This window comes from Poromitra crassiceps, assembly GCF_964638095.1.
Source record: "Poromitra crassiceps genome assembly, chromosome: 17".
Taxonomy (NCBI): domain Eukaryota; kingdom Metazoa; phylum Chordata; class Actinopteri; order Beryciformes; family Melamphaidae; genus Poromitra; species Poromitra crassiceps.
Window position 1 is genome coordinate 23,081,991 of NC_139635.1, and position 20,000 is coordinate 23,101,990.

The 20,000-nt window shown below is 44.0% G+C and overlaps 1 protein-coding gene across 1 annotated transcript in view; it reads right to left on the bottom strand.

Annotated features, from left to right (window-relative positions):
* Positions 1-20,000, bottom strand: part of LOC310792266 (sickle tail protein-like) — a gene marked incomplete at its 5' end in the record, with an annotated part of 79,200 nt that overhangs the window by 27,173 nt on the left and 32,027 nt on the right. Inside the window, 8 exons of the mRNA XM_083653988.1 lie at positions 2,335-2,510; positions 3,561-3,742; positions 3,826-3,863; positions 4,217-4,321; positions 5,470-5,784; positions 8,348-8,624; positions 8,798-9,077; positions 19,383-19,476. Of these exons, the coding sequence (XP_083510114.1) occupies positions 2,335-2,510; positions 3,561-3,742; positions 3,826-3,863; positions 4,217-4,321; positions 5,470-5,784; positions 8,348-8,624; positions 8,798-9,077; positions 19,383-19,476 (1,467 nt within the window). The remainder of the gene's footprint in view (positions 1-2,334; positions 2,511-3,560; positions 3,743-3,825; positions 3,864-4,216; positions 4,322-5,469; positions 5,785-8,347; positions 8,625-8,797; positions 9,078-19,382; positions 19,477-20,000) is intronic.

The following is a 20,000-nucleotide window of genomic DNA, read 5'->3' on the forward strand; positions in this document are numbered from 1 at the left end:
GTAGGTCATAGACTGAGCTAATGCAAATCAACTCCACTTTAATGCTTCATTACTGCAGGACTGTATTCTCTTACTTTACTGGCTAATATAGTCATCAAGATGGTTAATTTAAATGCTTGTCAGCCATGCCAGACATGATTACTGATCAGTTCTACTTCCTGCCCATACGAGAGCCATAATGGTTGTAGGGGCTCCCGAGTGGTCTTCTTTAACAAGGTTTGTCTTTAAGCTTTTTGGGCATCATTTATTTATTATCTGCTCTAACTTTTCCAAAGTTTTATACACAGATATGATGATAATAATGGTCCAAAATGATGTGAAATTGTACTTTTTTTTTACATAAAATAATCTTGGGGGAGGACCCAAATATTAGCACCTAAAATCTTCCACAAAACGCACTATGGTCTTATAATTATTATATGATATATTATTCTATTAGGTGCCGCGACTGCAGTCACAAGTGATTGTTGATGCCATTGTTTGCAAATGAAGCGTGGCTGCAGGAGCCCTGGGGCGCATGGCACTTTAATCTGGCCTTGACAACATCAGTATACTGCTGCAAATTTTTAAAAGAGTATTTTTATTGTATCACTAGCTACTAGTACAGTACATTGTGGAGACTGTTACAAAGAGTATGTTTATAGTACATGTATCACTAGAAAAGCTCCGTTCAATTCCACACACCAGCATCATTTCCCTTGAATTAAACATAGCTAAAAGCTGTTGTGTGGTGGGCTGCGCAGACCACAAATGTAAAAGAAATCGCCAATTAATTTTGTACTCATGAGCAAAACAAGGAAGCCATTGAGAATTGGCGAGAAGAAAATGTGGATCTAGCTGTCAGTGAAGTAAGTGTTCAACTTCCGTATATATGATCTTTGTGTGCAACACGCAACCATGCACGCGACATAGGAGAACGCCAGGATTGGTGGGGGGGGGGGTTGTTTCCCCCCGTTTTGGGCGTGGTTTCTGAATGATGACGTGCTCCGCAGTGTCTCTATAGCCAGATGTAGATATGTGTATTGCCCTGCTGATACAGAGTGAAACTGATTAGTCACTGATTTACTGACACTGTTGCCATCATGATCAAAGACGCACTGAAATGCACCCAGGAGAGGATTGCTTCCTCCTCCATGTGATGGTATCTTGGTATTTCTGTCTGATTCGCGTGCTGAGAGAGTGAACTTCAGTGCCGACGCACAGTAAAAGGATTCCTATCATTTTGAATCACACGCAGTATGAATTAAGAGCCAAAGTGGATAAATGCCAGGCCTTTCTTTGCACCCATCGTGCTAAGCAGTCGATGTGTAACTTCCTACCATGAGAATCAGCTGTGATCTCTCCACAAAACCCAATCACACTGCATCACATCAACGTCCATTTGCCTCACGCACATCACAATTTCTATTTCTTCACATTTTATGCACACCATAAGACCTCGTTATTTCAGCTTCAGCTGCAGTCAGGTCACTGGGGCTGTAGTGTAAGAATGTTGAAAAATGCTAGATTATTACTTTGAAAACAACTAAGGGAAAGTCCAACGTGTACTCCAAATGGAAAGAAACGGATAATCCTACCATCATAAACCGAAATACAAGGTTGGGGATTTTTCTTCTTTCTCAAACGTTTTTGTTTGCGCTCTTGGAAAAAGGAACAACAACAACGTGCAGCAGTGAAGCTGGAGTTCTTAATGTAGTTTTGAGTGGTTAGTTCCCACCAGTGAATATACAGAAACCAGAATTTCATTTGGAAAAATAGGGTGAATCTTAGTTTTAGGTGGGGTAAGACGTGATTCTCAGCCCCTCATAAATTTAGATTGAGAACGGTGACAGCTGATCAATTTATGAATCAAAAGCTTGCCTAGTGCAGCTTTAAAGTCCCAATTAAAGTAAAAAATCTGAAGGGGAAAAAATATCATAAATGGTTATTTTCTTGTATTTGTATATCAACACCCCATACTAGAATTGGGCGATACCCAAATGTAATATTATGATACTGTCCAGCCAAAATACCACAGCATACAATATTATTGCAATATTTTTTCCCCTTGTTTCCAGGGGAAAGAAAGGCTGATTGTGGGAAAGGTTAGTAGGTTAGGTTAGGTTAGGTTCGGATACTTTAGGTTATGTTAGATTAGGTTATTTTAGGTTAGGTTAGATTAGATTAGGTTAGCTTAGGTTAGGTTAGGAATAGGAGTTAGGACCTACAGTATTGGTTTTGACAATTCAACGCAGCCAAGGCATGTGTTGAAAAAGCCATTTCATCATGACTAAATCATTTTTGAACGAAGCACATTCCCTACTGAATTCAAACGGGAGTTAGTGAAGCTGTTACCTGAGCTGTGTGCGAACCCTCTCCTCCATAGCTTGGTAGTGGATCCTCTCCTCTTCCATCTCAGCTCTCCGTCGGTACCCTGCCTCCTCCGACTGAGCCAGCCGGTCACACATTAGCACCAGCAGCTCCTGACCTGCCATCCGCAGCATGGAGCTCGTGCTCTCCTGGTTGGCCACCTGGACGATAGTGGAATCAGAATTAAGGATGTAGGAATAGCAAGTTTTGGCAAGGACGTTGCCTTTCTGTGATGAGAAAATGGTGGAAAAGTTGACTTTCTCTTGGTGGAAGTATTCCACTACTCTGAACAAGAATGTTGCACATCAATGCTCCCAATTCATATATTCCTAACACATCAAAATCCACACTGCCATGTATGAATTAGAACTAGAGGGGAATGGGTAGAGTGCACACCTCCGCCAACCTTTCTACAAAGTCTGGAGTTACGTGAATCTGTTTGGAAGTTAGGCGCTGTTTGTGATTGGCCACACCCATTGCTACGCCCCCTTTTGGCCAGTGGGCGTGGAAAGTTTATCAGTTCGTCATTGGCCCATGACCTACTTTTCTACAAAGTGTTGTGGTTTTACATGAATTTGTTTCATTTGCAAGTTACAGTATAGGTGCCTTTTTGTGATTGGCCACGCCCCCTTTTGGCCAGTGGGCGTGGAAAGTTATTAATTTCTATGTTGACCCATGACCCATACTTTTCTACAAAGATCCATGCAAATCCATTCATAACTTTTGGAGATATCCTGTGGACTAACAGACAAACAGTGGTGAAAACATGACCTCGCGGCCAACTCAGACGTTTTCCATTTTCCCGCATTTAAGCGGTTTATTAGCATTTTTGGCAAGTCTGCACGGGGTTGTGGCATGCACATTCCCGGGTATGCACCAGTTATGTATAAATACACTCAGGGCTATAACAACGCCACTTATGCCATGATGAAAATTATGTCTGCAATTTATAATATCTGAATTTAAATGTTTTTTTCGGTTTTAAAGTTTTTCTAAATCCATGTAATCCATGTAATCCCCATATACATGCAATGCATTGTCCACATCAACTAATAACCAATCTTTTGCTTGCACTTTGGCCATTTGGCATCCCTTCTAGTTTGGATTTGGTTAGGTTGTATTAGTGATGCATAGTACAGTAACAGCATAAGACTATTACTTAATATTCATAACCAATCCATGTGTTAGAAAGTGAGCAAACAATGAATGACCTGTAACTGCCTGAGTTGGTTGAGTTGCAGTCGCAGCTCGGACACGCTCCTCTTTGCCAACGTCAAGCTCTGCCGCAGGCCTGTTTCGGAGGGAGGGGCTTGAAGTGCCAGAGGGGCGGGGCTAAAGCTGTCAGTCAAAGGGGCAGGGTTCTGAACAGCAGGACCAGGCTCTGGCAATGCCCCTGAAGGTCAAAGAAAGATATAGAGAGTAATACAACTTATTGTGTTGAGGTTATACTGCATGTTTTGAAAGTTTGTTTCTCACCAGGTCCATTGTTGAGGAGGTTCCGCCCATCAATCTCACTGAAAACAGACAAGCACAGAATTAACATGATGATGGTCTTCCTATAATATCTCTTCTAATTTGCATTTACAATGCATAAAAAAAAAATCTATATTCAGAAGAGAACAGTTACTAGAAATAGCTTAGGAATAGGTTGTGATAGCCAGCTTGGTGGCAGGTATTACAGCTACACTAGGCAACATCAAATTATGAAATTATGAAGTGGGGCTGCAACAATGACTGAGACACTGTAGAGTCAACCAATTTGCCTAGTGTAGCTTTAAGTTTTATTCATTTTTTTATTTTGCATTTATTTTATCAGGAAGTTCCATTGAGATTCAAACTCAAAGTTGTCATAGAGAAAAATACAGACCTGACGATGTCTTTGATCCCTGTAACATTTGGTCCTACAGTGAGAGCATGGTGCACCAGCCCTGCTAGGCTGGCTATCTGCTGTTCCATTGCTTTCATTCTTTCACTGGAATATACAACATAGACTGTATGAGTGATCACATATACAGTATATTACTGTCCAGTATGCTCTTATAGTAGAAATAATAATCGCAGTCTCCCATCATCACTCCTGTCCTCACCTACCTCGTCAACTCCTCACTGTCCCATGGCATTGTCTGCCCCACCTTCAAAACTGCCGCTGTCACTCTGAAGAAACCTGGTCTCGATCCATCCTGCCTCAACCACTACCAGCTAATCTCCAACCTCCCCTTCCTCTCAGAAACCCTGTAATGCCTCGTAGCCCCCCAACTCTAAACCCACCTGCACTCCAATAACTTATTTTACCTCCTCCAGTCTGGTTTCCGCCCACTCCAAAGTACAGAAACTGCACTCCTCAAAGTCTTCAACGTTCTTCTCACCTCTGCTGACAGCGGATCCCTCAACATCCTCATTTTCCTCGGCCTGAGTGCAGCCTTCGATACCGTGAGCCAAAATATCTTGCTCTCCAGACTTGAAGACCTCGCTATTGAAGGCATTGCACTCAGCTGGTTTCGGTCCTACCTCTCCAACAGATCACACTTCATTTCCTTGCACAGCCACTCCTCTGTCTCCTCTGTACTGTCACACAAGGCGTTCCTCAAGGTTCCGTACTCGGCCCACTTCTGTTCATCATCTACATCCTCCCTCGCCGTCAGATCCTCCGCCATTTCAACCTGGGCTTTCACTGCTATGCCGATGACACCCAGATACACCTTAGCACCCAATTCCCCAACAACCCACCCCTCCTCTCATCAACTTCTGTCTGTCTGCAATACAAGTTTGGATGCAACAACATTTCCTACAACTCAACAGTGACAAAACCATACTCATTGGCTCCAAGTCCACCCTGAGCAGAATCAACAACCCCACACTCACCATTGACGGCACCAATGTCTCATCACGCCCACCCCCACCCGTGCGTCCTTGGCGTGACCTTTGTCCCCACCCCTCGAGCCCCACATCCCCACCACCTCCCCAATATCACCAAGATCTGACCTTATCTCGCACACCCTGCCGCTGAAACACTCATCCACCCCTTAATTTCCTCCTGTTTCAACTTCTCGTAACCATTACAAAACACATTAAACTCTAACATTTTACTCTAAGGGATGAAAAGTTGGGCTCTCAGCTCACCTTTGGGGGTCACCAGCCATCACGGGACCCTGAGACAGCCTATCAGGGTGTCCGTGAGGGGAGTCTACAAAAACAGACGAGGAAGACGATGATGAACTTCCTCTTGTTCGGTTCACCACCTCCACCACGGCCCCGTTACTTTCCCGCCGGAGAGACCGACGAATTGGAGACGTCCGCTCTGACATCACCAGGCCCACCCCGCCAATCATCTGTCCGTCAATCATCCTGACGTTATTCGCTCGGTGTGGGGAAGGGGGTGGGGTTTTGATGCCCAGTGGGGGAAGTTGGTTGTCCCCGTACTTCCTGCTTTTCTGCCTGGAGGGATTAATGGATGGATTAAAGACAGATACAACAGACACAGCTTATGAACATCAGAGTCATGAAAAATGGGCTGTGGACCAGATTGTGGTGAGTCCCCACATAAGGAGTCATGCGGTAAGATCAATATCTACTTAGTCTCGCTGACCAGCCTCCCCTCCCTTCCGCGAGAGGAGTCTGGTGGCGCAGGTCTCCATTGTGGAATTGCGATGGGCGGCACTTAGCGGCAGTGCCCTTGGAAAAAATAGTTTCCAACAATCCAATTTGCCATTTTCAGCATGTAGTAACGAGCTAGTGTGTAGGTTTCTGCCATTAGCTTGCTAGCTAGTTAGCATTGTTGTTTTCACTGAGGCGGCAGGGCACTATTTACAGCGACACACAGGGAGGAGCCAATGACAGAGCTTGTAATAGAGCAGGGGAGGGCTTATACCAGTAGCCTGTTTCCGTGCAGCCAGTCTCCTCTCGCGGAAGGGAGGGGAGGCTGACCAGTGAGACTAATATGGGTCCCATGTTGAAACCGTTTAAGAAACCCTACCCTAAACTATTATTAATACCCCTTTTCCATACAACTGTGCTGGCCTGGCTCTGCGTGGCACGACCCGGCAGCCCAGCGCGGCTGGGATTTGCATTTCCATTACAACAGCGCTACCCGCTTGAAGGCGCACTAAACATTCCATTTCCTATCCACCTTATTTTTGAATGCCCCACTGTAAAAAATAATTGTGGGAACAAGGTCCGGTTTAACGTGACTCATTGTCGCAGCTTACAACAATGAGTCATGCAGGCTTCTTCTGCAGCCTTTGTACTCGGCTGCAGACCCTAAACCGGAAGCTGGAGCACGTTTTAAAAGTTATAAATATAGTCACGTTATAAACAACTAACCAACGCTGCGGGTCCGTATGGAAACAGTGTCACTCGAAATGGTTAAAAGTTAAATCAATTTGGTCATTCAGTGGCGTTTTACTGCCATGTAAAGTAACTATTACGCTAGCCGTTAGCATTAGCCACAGTAGCCGACTACCCACAATGCATTACGTTATCTCAGCACCCGAACGACACGGCTGTAGAGCAGAATGGCTCTGCTGTAAAATCCTCATAGACGTTTTTTTTGTCAAGTTAAAACAGTGTAAAAATTACACCGGAAGCGGAAGAAGCACCCATCAGGCATCATGGCAGCTAGAAATAAGGTGGATAAGTTCTTCACAAAAAGCCTTGTCAATGGAAAGCTTTTAATATGAAGCAGCAGCGGTAGGACATGTTTTCATCAGCACAGCAGTAACATAACACGGCTCCGATACGGCTAAAAGCATCAGGAAATGGTCAAATAAAGCAGTTATCTGAAAGTACAAACGGAAACACAGGAGAGAAACTAAACTTCAAACCACAGAGATTCAGTAAGTACTGAGAGCGGAACACAGAGAGGCTTTTAAACGTCTTTCTCTCTGGCGTCCAGCACAGACTAGAGATGATGAGTCTTGTAACCGCTCGCACCACAGCTAGTTTGAGGGGAAGGCAGAAGGGGGGGTTGTCACGGTTTGGCGGTGGTTGGCGAGACGTCACCACAGCCCGCTTGGAGTCCAGTGCATTCTGGCCCAACACTGGAGAAGGTCCAACTCGAGCGCGGCTCGGCACAGCTCGGTGCATTCAAATTGGTTAGGGAAACCCAAATCAGTGTGACGCGGCGCGGCCAAAAGTACCAATGGAAACGGGCTATAACAGTGCCAGAGGGCATGGCCCATTAGGTAAATGGACTAGAGCAGTGGTCTCCAACCGTGTGCCATCAAGAGCCTTCACTGATTAGGCTCACAACCCCTGTCAACCACCTACTGTCTGATCTTTCCTGGCACCATGCACTGCACATTATCTAATCAAGCAGAAATGTCTGAAATAATATTCATGCAAAGAATATATACTGTATACCTCAAAAGTATCTAAGGTCTCAGAGTCACAACTACTAACTAACTAACTACAAACATCAGCTATGCTGTTTTACATCTCTCTGTTTACCGTCTCCCTTTTCAGCATTCAACTTCACAACATCACAGGTATGGTAAACAAGGTATGGTATAGATCAGGGATACTCAACTTGCTTTGCCCGGGGGCCACTTTCGTGAAATGATAGAAGGCCAGGGGCCAGTTAATAAACAAACAATATACATTTTTCTGTAGCGGATTGTAGGTTTTTGGGGTGTCAGCCGGAGTTTAGTCTGACAATGTTGTGCACACCGGATAGTTAGTTATGTTAAGTTAGTTAGGTTAAGTACATAAGTGCCTGGGTAGCGAGCAGACGTCAGTATTTGACAATTTAGCAGCTGATTATTGAAAGATAATCCATATTCCAGACTGAAATGCTATAACAGAAGTGGAGTATTGGCCAGAATGACATGAACATTTGGACACTTATTCAGCGGATATCTTGCATGTTGCGTTCAGGTGTAAAAAAAAAAAAAAAAAAGTTTTTTTTTGCAATTCCATCACGGGCCATGTGGCCCGCGGGCCGCAAGTTGAGTATCCCTGGTATAGATTCTACATTGGGGTTTTAAAACAAGACAATGTGCACCTGTGGAGAGACGGGTTTTGGTGCTCCAGGATTTCCCCGTAGCCTGCCAGTGGTCTAATGGAGGCCCGATACTGCTGGAGCCCCCCGGGGATCCCCCCACCCCCGGCATCGACCATGTCTGTGCTGAGCGAGGGAGGGGCGCTGGCCAGGGAGGAGGCGATGCTGAGGCGACCCCCTCCTCCATCCTGGAGGGAGGAGGAGTAGGAGTCTGAGTAGTGCGCTCCTCCTTCACCCCGCACCACCAGGGCCAAGCTCTTACTGCTGCCAAGGTCCTCATCTCACGGAAAGACAACACAGATGGAATTTCAAATGGAGAAACAGACTCGAAACTATGTTGCAAACACAGCTGTATGTTTGCCGCATTGCCTCGAAACACGTTTTCATTCATTCATTTGATTAAAATGACGATGGAGGTTTAGAATTTAACCCCCAACCGTCGACACATCTTACCAGGCTTGACATCTCTCCTCTCCAGTATGGCGCTGCTGCTGTTGGGGCAGAGGCTCGCCGATCGGCCCGCGCCTGACAGCCGTTCCCGCGGTAACGTGGAACTGCCCGGGTCAACTCCCCGTGCGACCCCCCCACCGTAGACCACTCTGGAAGGGGAGGAGGGCATGGACCGAACCATGGGTGGGGACATTGACCCCTGGAGGGTGTGCAGGGTACTGCGGCTGGATGATGACAAGGTGTGGACTGGGCTGTGGCTGCTGTACAAAACCTCCTTGGATATCTGGGAATGGAGGCAAAACACATTTTCATGAGTGCTGATAAGGCTGAATCCAATGGGAGTGTCACTAGACACTGTAGAGCCAAAAGCATTTTGGCAATAATAAATAAACTACTTTCAATAAAGTAGTCATTTTTGTGCTTGCCAGAGGGTCCATAAAGCATCTGTTGTTTTGACGTGTCCAAGAGCCTGTAGTATTCACATTAGGTCCTTGATGCACTGCCATGTCTGGAATACCTGTGATAGTAACTAGGGATGCACCGATCCACTTTTTTCACTTCCGATCCGATTCCGATACCTGAATTTGTATATCTGCCGATACCGATATTATGCCGATACCAATATTTTTCTTGAATATACAGTATAGATGGTTTTCACCAGAGCGCAACCCCACAGCACTTCCTTTTTCACAGCATTCGGCAAACTGCAGAAATATTCACTTGACATCGTTACTTTTGTTTTCGCTGCTCAGCTGTATAGACGGTTTTCACGGAATGGTCAGTCCTGCACTTGAATGTTTTTTTTTCTTCTTTTATGTCCATAGCAAACACTGCAACAGGAAGTGAGCGGGTGTTCAATTTAGAATGTTTTTGTTGTCAAGTTAAAACCATCTATAGGCAAAGATTTGGCCAATTAAAGTTTTTGTTTTTAATATACTTTGCAAAAAGCAGACAAAATTAAGAAAATATACAAGGCAAAGAAGGATACTATTATACATTATTATACAAATTACGGCCAGCTGTGCGCTGGAATTGAATAAAAAAATAAAAAAATAAATACAATTTCCGATCCGATCCGATCCATGAATTATCGGCACCCGATACCGATATTGGATCGGATCGGCCCCATCCCTAATAGTAACCTGTTGCTCCTGCTGAAGCTTTCACTGTATTCATTTACATTTTTCCAATTCACATTCCTCCAAAATTCAAATAGTTGTGGAAGCGTTTGGATAGCATGTACAGTAGCAGAAGCTTCACTTCAAGTTCCCAGGCTTCCTGATGATAAGGTAAGCCAATTTTACAAAATGTGATTGCTTGATTTAGGTTTTGCATTTTGTCTGTTGGACTTCTTTGTTCTAGGTTTGACTTAACCTTTTGTTGATGATGTCATCTTAATTTAGTAGCCCTGGCGCTAAAACTAGTATTAGTTATTAAGTTGTAGTCAGCTATTATTGGCTATTTTATTTTTTGTTAGCCAGTTTCAATGTTAGGTTTCACTTGTTAATACAATCTTAGTATGGAATGACTTCTAGATACCTGAACCCCATCGGCATATTCTTAATATCTTATTACCAGGTTTTGTTTGCACTTTTATATTTCACTTAATCTCTGATGAAAGGCTCGAGCCTCTCAAGAAGTCTGTAGCTGATTCAGTGTGGATGGAGCACCTCAGCATTCATGTATGTTTATGAGAATAAGTAAGCAGGGGTCTGAGTTATCGATCCAGCTTTTAATTATCATGCTACAGTATTGCTATTAAAAGACATGTCAAATTTGTCTCAACACCCGAAAATACCTCCGTGGATATCTGGAAAGTGGAAAAAAACATTATTATGTTTGTTGATGTACTGTACCAAGGCACTGTGATAAGGAATACACTTTGTATGCACTTATTTTTCCTCTACAAAGGTTGTATCGTCCCAACAGACGTGTGATTTGAAAACACTGCTTTGTTTGAGTGTTAGACAAAGCTGTTTGGATTGGAACATGAAAACACGATGCCAGCTGGTGTAAAAGGGTCTGTTTGGATCAGATTGACCAGGTCTGCATGAGAGAGGAGGAGGGGGGGACAGATGATAATAAAGGCAGAATGCTTTCAGAGGCTGAACACAGCCCCTGACTGGAAAGGCTGCCTTCACAGAAAAGCCCTGCGTAGGCGTGCAGGTGTGTATGAAAGCTGTGTGTACAAGGGCCGTGCACTGTGGCAATATCTCCAAGCGTCAACACGCTCTCATAAAGGCAAACACTCCACGTTTGTGAAAATATGCACTTCACAAGAGCAAAACGTGGTTTTTTCTACCACAGTCACATACACAAACACACACACACACACACACACACACACACACACACACACACACATACACACACACACACATAGAGACACACACACACACACACACACACACACACACACAGAGACACACACACACACACACACACACACACACACACACACACACACACTCAGCATGTTAACCCAGAGCATATACACCACCACTCAGCATGTTAACCCAGAGCATATACACCACCACACAGCATGTTAACCCAGAGCATATACACCACCACACAGCATGTTAACCCAGAGCATATACACCACCACTCAGCATGTTAACCCAGAGCATATACACCACCACTCAGCATGTTAACCCAGAGCATATACACCACCACTCAGCATGTTAACCCAGAGCATATACACCACCACACAGCATGTTAACCCAGAGCATATACACCACCACTCAGCATGTTAACCCAGAGCATATACACCACCACTCAGCATGTTAACCCAGAGCATATACACCACCACGCAGCATGTTAACCCAGAGCATATACACCACCACTCAGCATGTTAACTCAGAGCATATACACCACCACTCAGCATGTTAACCCAGAGCATATACACCACCACTCAGCATGTTAACTCAGAGCATATACACCACCACTCAGCATGTTAACCCAGAGCATATACACCACCACTCAGCATGTTAACCCAGAGCATATACACCACCACTCAGCATGTTAACCCAGAGCATATACACCACCACTCAGCATGTTAACCCAGAGCATATACACCACCACTCAGCATGTTAACCCAGAGCATATACACCACCACTCAGCATGTTAACTCAGAGCATATACACCACCACTCAGCATGTTAACCCAGAGCATATACACCACCACTCAGCATGTTAACTCAGAGCATATACACCACCACTCAGCATGTTAACCCAGAGCATATACACCACCACTCAGCATGTTAACCCAGAGCATATACACCACCACTCAGCATGTTAACCCAGAGCATATACACCACCACACAGCATGTTAACCCAGAGCATATACACCACCACTCAGCATGTTAACTCAGAGCATATACACCACCACTCAGCATGTTAACCCAGAGCATATACACCACCACACAGCATGTTAACCCAGAGCATATACACCACCACACAGCATGTTAACCCAGAGCATATACACCACCACACAGCATGTTAACCCAGAGCATATACACCACCACACAGCATCAAATATCACTGCCCTCTGCTACTGGACAGGCACCGGACTCATCTGCAACATCTAGTCAGTCTGGAGGTTTAAACTCATGGACCTGAATATTCCACTATTCGGATATTCGTTTGTTGGGTAGGTATTCGGTCTTCCATTTTGGGATTCGGATATTCTTTTTTCCTTTCTAAATGTAGGCATTTGTTAGACTAGCGTTAGGATAAGATAGTATGGCAGATTTTACATGCAACTGCTACCTGAGTAAAAATATGTTATGCTCCTTGCTTTCTCCTTAATCCTCTAACTGTGTTTATAGCCTACAGTATGTGGTGGTACCCAGCATCTATAGTAGGCTTTTTGTTTGTGGTTTTGCAGAGATTCTTTGGTGGGGGGTACCGAGTCAAGGCCCAGGTCCAGAACGTACCATTAACCACAGATTTTCATGGAATTCCAGTACTTGATCCCCCCCCCTTAAAATGAAAGCACTTCAAGCACCTTGTGCAAAGGCTCCCTTAGCTGCACCCCGAAGCAATGAAGTACAGTTAGTAATTTATAATTAGAATTTTGTAAATAAGGACCACACTAAGACAGTAGTGATTTATAATTAGAATGTTGTAAATAAGGACCACACCAAGACAGCAGTGATTTATAATTAGAAATTTGTAAATAAGGACCACACTAAGACAGTATTGATTTATAATTAGAATTTTGTAAAGAAGGACCACACTAAGACAGCAGTGATTCATAATTAGAATTTTGTAAAGAAGGACCACACTAAGACAGCAGTGATTCATAATTAGAATTTAGTAAATAAGGACCACACTAAGACAGTAGTGATTTATCATTATAATTTTGTAAATAAGGACCACACTAAGACAGTATTGATTTATAATTAGAATGTTGTAAATAAGGACCACACTAAGACAGTAGTGATTTATAATTAGAATGTAAATAAGGACCACACTAAGACAGTATTGATTTATAATTAGAATGTTGTAAATAAGGACCACACTAAGACAGTAGTGATTTATAATTAGAATGTAAATAAGGACCACACTAAGACAGTAACAATGAAAACAAGGCTTTGTAGGGATTTTCGTTTAAGTGAAAGGGTAAAAACATTCTGAGGGGAAAAAGTGTGATAAAATATTGTTTGTGTGATTGCAACATTTAGCAAAAATAATCAGGGTTACCATTTTTGTCCTAATTGTGCCTACAACTCTCCAGAAGAGAGGAATTTTTTACTGTACATGCAACAAAACTGCAAGATTACCTTGCCTGATCGTGTGCCTTGGTATACTTGGCATTTTCTCCACTCCTCAGCTTCTTGCCGATACGTCATCAACCTTCTCTGATGTTATAGGCTTCCACTCAAAATGCTGGCAAAGTTGCGATCAATGTTTTCTCCTCCTCATGTCTGTGACTTACATTGCCATAAGTTTCAGTAACGCTGCAGCTGTGCAGATGGGAGGTGCAGGGTAAGTTTATCTCTTTGTTCGAAAAGGGCGTTTGGATTTCTAAACTTACATAAAGCTGGCATGTCATAACACATAAACCGCCTTGCATTTGAATATTCAACACGATATAAACCCCCTGCAGTATTACGCCCAGACCAGTTACACGAGGAGAGAGAGACATCAATCAAAAGCTTGCTGCAGCACAGATTGAGTTGACACAGATTCCCCAGAACTACAAAATCTCCTTAAAAGAACTGACTCGGTTATGACTCTGTTATGACTCATTATGACGAGCTTTCACTTTGGCTTAAAATCAATATTTCTGTTTCAGCTCGCACGCTTGCATGGAAGTCCGGGAGCACTACTAAAAACGTCTAACGTCAGTTCATATTCAATTTTGTCAATAAAAAAGGGACGAGCTGAGGAGTTTAGACTGCTAATTCCGTATGATCAGGTTTTGATCTTCCTTTTTGCCTTGCTTTTATATTTTCACTTGCTTTCAGTGTTGAGCGTATCTATTCTTGTATCCTTTGTAAAGAGCTTTGTAACTGTGTGTTGAAAATCCCTATAAGATTACCACTGGTAATAGTGATTATATAGAACAGTAGTTCCAAGTGACGTGTTTTGATGAGAATAGAATAGAATAGAATAGAATAGTTTTTTTTATCAAAGCATATATTTAAATATAGATACAATGATTTCCTAATCAAATTGTGTGTTTTTATGCAAATAACCAATATAGATGACAATAACAAAGGAAAACGCTAACATTTAGAATTTTGGACAGTTTGCACCGACTTCAAGACAGTTGAAATTATTTTTAAGGATGGTTCCGATGTCATTCTGCTACGGCTGTTATTTTGGTGAAATACAGTAATATTGTCAAGTAACTTATTACTTTCAAATGAAAGTAACTAGTAATATGTAGTATATTACATTTTGAAAGTAACTTGCCCAACACTGCATTTGAACTTCACAGACCTGCAGAGCAACCAAGACTAAAAGTGCACTTATTTCCTTCAATCTGTCGAGGACTCGAGGGTGCAGCTCATTGGATTTCTAAGGGAATCAGGATTTGTCTTTGAATCTGGAATCTGTCTTGGAATCCAGCCATCCCCCCCCCCCCACCAAACACACAGCTATCTGTCTATGGAAATCAACATGGGGGCAATGAACGGGCGGCAGCCGCCATGCAAAACCATGCTGTGCATTCCACTCGACTAATTAGACATAGGACTGTCTACAAGACATGCCATGCACTTCATGTGTGTGAGAAAGAGAGAGATAAGCCAGAGGCAACGGACAGTCAAAGCAACACGTTGTGTGTGAGCCCATTTTCTGTTCAACTCTTATCTCTAAACAGAGGAGCTTTGTGGGCCTTCATGCCAACATCTGACTCTTATCTCTAAACAGAGGAGCTTTGTGGGCCTTCATGCCAACATCTGTCACAATCTGACTCCCTCACTGACAACCTCTCTAAATAATGCCAGTAATTGCCAACACGATGACAGCGTGAAATTCAGCGTTACAAATGATAAACATCATTTATGCCGTGTGTGTTATCAGAACAGCCCTAAGGAAATGAAGCATGGACTTTGTCACGCTGGATTTCACACCCACCAACAACTCAAAGACCTGAGTGCCTGAACGGACACTGGATAATATTATATTATATTATATATTATAGTTAATTATAACAGTGGAGTTGCATATTTTACAACCGTTTCACTGACTTTCAAGTACATTTCCACAGCCGATTAATGGTGCAGGATTTACCCACGGAATGTGTTTAGCTTTTCCTTTTAAATGCATGAAGGAGCAAGACCAGACTGGGGGCACAGACATGGGATCGGAAAGATCCTGGAAGGTAAAGGAAGATGATGGGTCCAATTTAAAAATTCCATATACTTTTCCAGACCTCAACTTTTAAGACATTGCTGTTGAAAATATTTTAAAGCTCTGACTCTAAGCTAATTATATTACTGATACCTACTGGTGGTGTACACTGATTCTCTAAGGGGAAAACGATGCATAATTTCCTGAATCTTTTCATGGGCTACTTATCTACAGTATATGATCCAGACCTGTGTACAAAGCCTGAGTACAAAAGAACAACAGAGTTGGAGGGATTAGCTCGAGAGACAGCACTTTTTTTCCCAAGAAGATCCTAAGAAGAGAAGGGGAAGAGGAGAAGACCAGTCTTAATGCGTTCAAACTATCCATCAAACCTGGGAGAGGCTCCAGGTAGCAGCATTACCAACTTGGAAGAAAAGTGACTTGATGCTTTGAACTTGGAGTCTGCACTGCTAAACTTGCATAATCATCCACTGGATACCAGTTCCATATTTGATGATCACTAATTTATGGACAAAAAAAGACTGAATTTTATCACTTATGGCTAAAGTAAAGAGGTGACGCTGCAGAAGGATGAGAAAACTCCACAGGGAGGATTAGCCAGGATCACTGAAATTCACCCAGTACCTGTGTGTGCGTGCGTGCGTGCGTGCGTGCGTGCATGTGCGTGCATGTGTGTGTGTGTGTGTGTGTGTGCGTGCGTGTGTGTGCGTGCGTGCGTGCGTGTGTGCATGTGTGTGCATGTGTGTGCGCACGTGCGCCCGTGCGTGTGGGAGTCTGCATGTTTGCAGGTCTCCACATGTGAGGGTGAGATGTATGAAGGTGCACAGCTGTGGTATGTTTACATGTGTATCCTGTGATCTCTATCAGCAGAGCAGGAGCTTAGCAGGCTTGGTTCTGCTCAATACCAGAGATCCTTACGCTGGTGGGCCTTTCTCTCCTCTACACGCTGTATCAGAGATGTACAAAAGACGGAGCCAGAAAGAGCCAGACGTCCGGCTTTAGGCAGAGCTGAGGAGGCAAAACAAATTGAACAGAGGATGGAGAGACAGAGTGGGACGGAGTGCTACAGAGGGAGGGAGAGCAACACCTGGGGACCTCCAGGGATTTGTAGCAGAAAGTGTCAGTGATCTTAATCCCATGTCTGTAAATAAAGTACAGTAAAAATTCTGGCACAGATTTCCTGCCCTATTTTGGTTGCTATTATGTATAAGCAGTTAAAAGGTAAAGGTAAAGGTAAAGTCCCACACTTGAGTGTGCGAAATTTGTTCTCCGCGTTTGACCCATCCCCTGGGGGAGCGGTGAGCGGCAGCAGTGCCGCGCTCGGGAATCATATGGTGATCTAACCCCCCAATTCCAACCCTTTGATGCTGAGTGCCAAGCAGGGAGGCAATGGGTCCATTTGTATAGTCTTTGGTATGACTCGGCCGGGGATCGAACTCACAACCTCCCACTCAAACCACAAGGCCACTGAGCTGGTTCCTTGTAGTAACTTCAACAGCGATGTTTCATCCACGCTGAAATGAATTCCAGTGGCCAATCAGATTGGCCTTAATGAGGAGCTTTACGAGGGCAAACACCTAGATCTTCATCTGTCGTTAGGAGACCGCAACATTTTCAGAGGTGCTTGTTCCACAGCTCACAGGCATTAACAATGACAACACGTTCACAAAAAGGCCAGGAAGGCTTGCTGCCATGATGCTCTATCGCTCTCCTACTGCTCTTTCTATGCTATTACTCAGCCTATTTGTACTGGATTAGTATGATGTGATCTGCTAATCATCCAGCTAACTGTGTTTGATGAAACGCATTCACACAAGGTAATGACATTTTCTGAAATCATACATACTGTTCCCGATACAGTTTGTCAATAACCAAAATTTGTCATTTCCTGATTTAGCAAAGCAAAACTTAAAAACAATATTCCACCTAGGGTGCTTTCACACCGTTTCTGAGCACACTTGTTGCCAAATTGACCCTAGGTGTGGTTCGTTTCAAGAGTGTGAACGCTGCGTTCCGTGCCAGGGTGCGGAACAGTGTACCGTGACAGGGTCCACTTGAAAAGGTGGTCACTGGTCTGGGGAACGCTTTGGCATGCCCCGGGACGGAACACTTGCGAATGTGATCGCCAACCGTATCGAACAACATAGACAACACATGGGTAAGGATACACTCCACACACGTAGTTGATTATGCAAGTGTTCCATTCTAAATTTTGTAATGTGAAAGCTGACCAGCGGGGGAGAGGGGGGGGCAATTGTACGGAACAGAACGAAAGCAATCGTTCCCAGTGTGAAGCCACCCTTAAGGTCCTTACACATCGGGAGCATTTTTTTCGTGCGATTAATTCGCACGTCAATAATATTTTCCGAACCTATATCAGTCAATGCAACCGTGCATACCAACGGCAAAGTTCCGCTGAGCGTTATTGCGGTGTTTATTTTTTTGAACCACGGTCGATTTCTCAGAAATTTGCTTCCGACGTGTACACATCTGTGGCTGTGATTGACAGGTGGGTCAAAACTCGCATCGCAATTTCGTGCTGTTTATTCGCATCGCTCTTGATGTGTAAGGACCTTTAGTGTTGACATTTTTAATGACAGGAGGAAGAGAGAAATCGCGCAAAAACAAATGACAGCTGAAATCACAGACTTCGATTGAGATGAGATGAGTTCTTCACAGAAGCCCTTTTCCCACATGCGCTTTGTACCGCTAAATGACCGGAACGTGGTCTAATGCCTGCATGTGAGAAAGTCGTCGTGCCAGTATAAGCGCGAGCCCGTCATCGCGGAGATTTCACCAGTTTCGAGGCAGTCAGAAGAGCGGTATGCGCGATAGCGGACTTAAGTGTAGAACGGGTCCAGTCATTTCCCGCGACACTCTCATGGGCGAGGTGTACACACGTTGCTTAATGTTCCAGCGGGCATAATCTAATCATTCGCGCACATTAAAGCAAACTGGCGAAATGATCTTGTGATAATAATGTGTGGGCGTGCTGATTTTCCCCTCTCTCCTCTCCTCTCTGCTGCCTGCTCGCTCTCTGTGGCCACAGTCCTCCTCCTCCTTCAGTCACAGCCCGACAGGGACACAGACGAAGCAAATGCACGAAGCGAAATGTGGAAGTATTTTGCTTACGTTGCCGACAGCGAAGGCAACCCCGGACACATCAAACAAAGCCAGTCTGTAAAAAGTGCTTCAACGCGACGCAGGTGAACGGATAAACAAGCAAACTTATTTCACCATTCGGAGTTTTGCCGACACGTCACTCCCCACCCGCTCTGTAGTGCCGCCCCGCCCCCCAACATACAGGCAAATTCGCTGATAGATTCCCACATGCGCGAGCCGAAGTGTGAAGGGAAATGTCCGATATTGACTTACAGGTAATTTTCCGGTACGCATGTGGGAAAACGGCTAGACAGTATGTGTGCAAGAAATGCTGACTAAGAGGTCGGAGTTCACTTGGAGGCCTGAAAGGGACCAAGTGTGAAAACATCCCACTAAGACGGAAATGAAGTGTGACTTGTTGACATTCAGTCTGATAGCAGGCTATACTTGTGTAGAATTAGATGAAAATATCAAATTAGAATCACATTAGAATCAGTTCAGGTAAGGGTCTATATGCTTTTCTCACAAAACAATTCGATATTCAATGTAACGTTCTTTCCGTATGTTTATTTCTGAGTCACAAATCTTTCTAGGGATGCCATTGGCTGGCTAGAGTGTAAACTACAACACTGTAAAAAATGAGAGTGCGTGAGGCGACTCACCCTTCCCTCGGTGTTGGCCGGCCGGGAGTGGCGGTTGAAAACGTACGCCGGGTCTTTATGGTAAACCTTCAGACAAGAGTGGGAGGTGATGTTTCTATAAGGGGGGAAACACACACAACAGTTATATCTAAAAGAAGTGAAGATGTTACATGTAGATGTAGATGTTGTTGTTATGCAGCGTGCGTGGTCACGAGGAGACTGTTTATGGTGAGTCATTCACTCAGTCATGGACGGCAAAGATGGATATCGGCTTATGCATTTATCCAAATACTGTAGTGTAGGCCATGGCCATATTGTGGGATTTATGACATCACTGATTATTACTACTGCTGCTACTACTACTATTACTACTACTACTACCACTACCACCACTACTACTGCTGCTACTGTGGTACCACAGTCTACCAGTACTACTATTACTACTGCTGCTACTAGTACAACTACTATTACTACTACAAGTACTATTACTACTACTACCACTACCACCACTACTACTACTACTGCTGCTACTGTGGTACCACAGTCTACCAGTACTGCTATTACTGCTGCTGCTGCTAGTACTACTGCTGCTGCTGCTGCTACTACTACTACTACAACTACTATTACTACTACAACTAC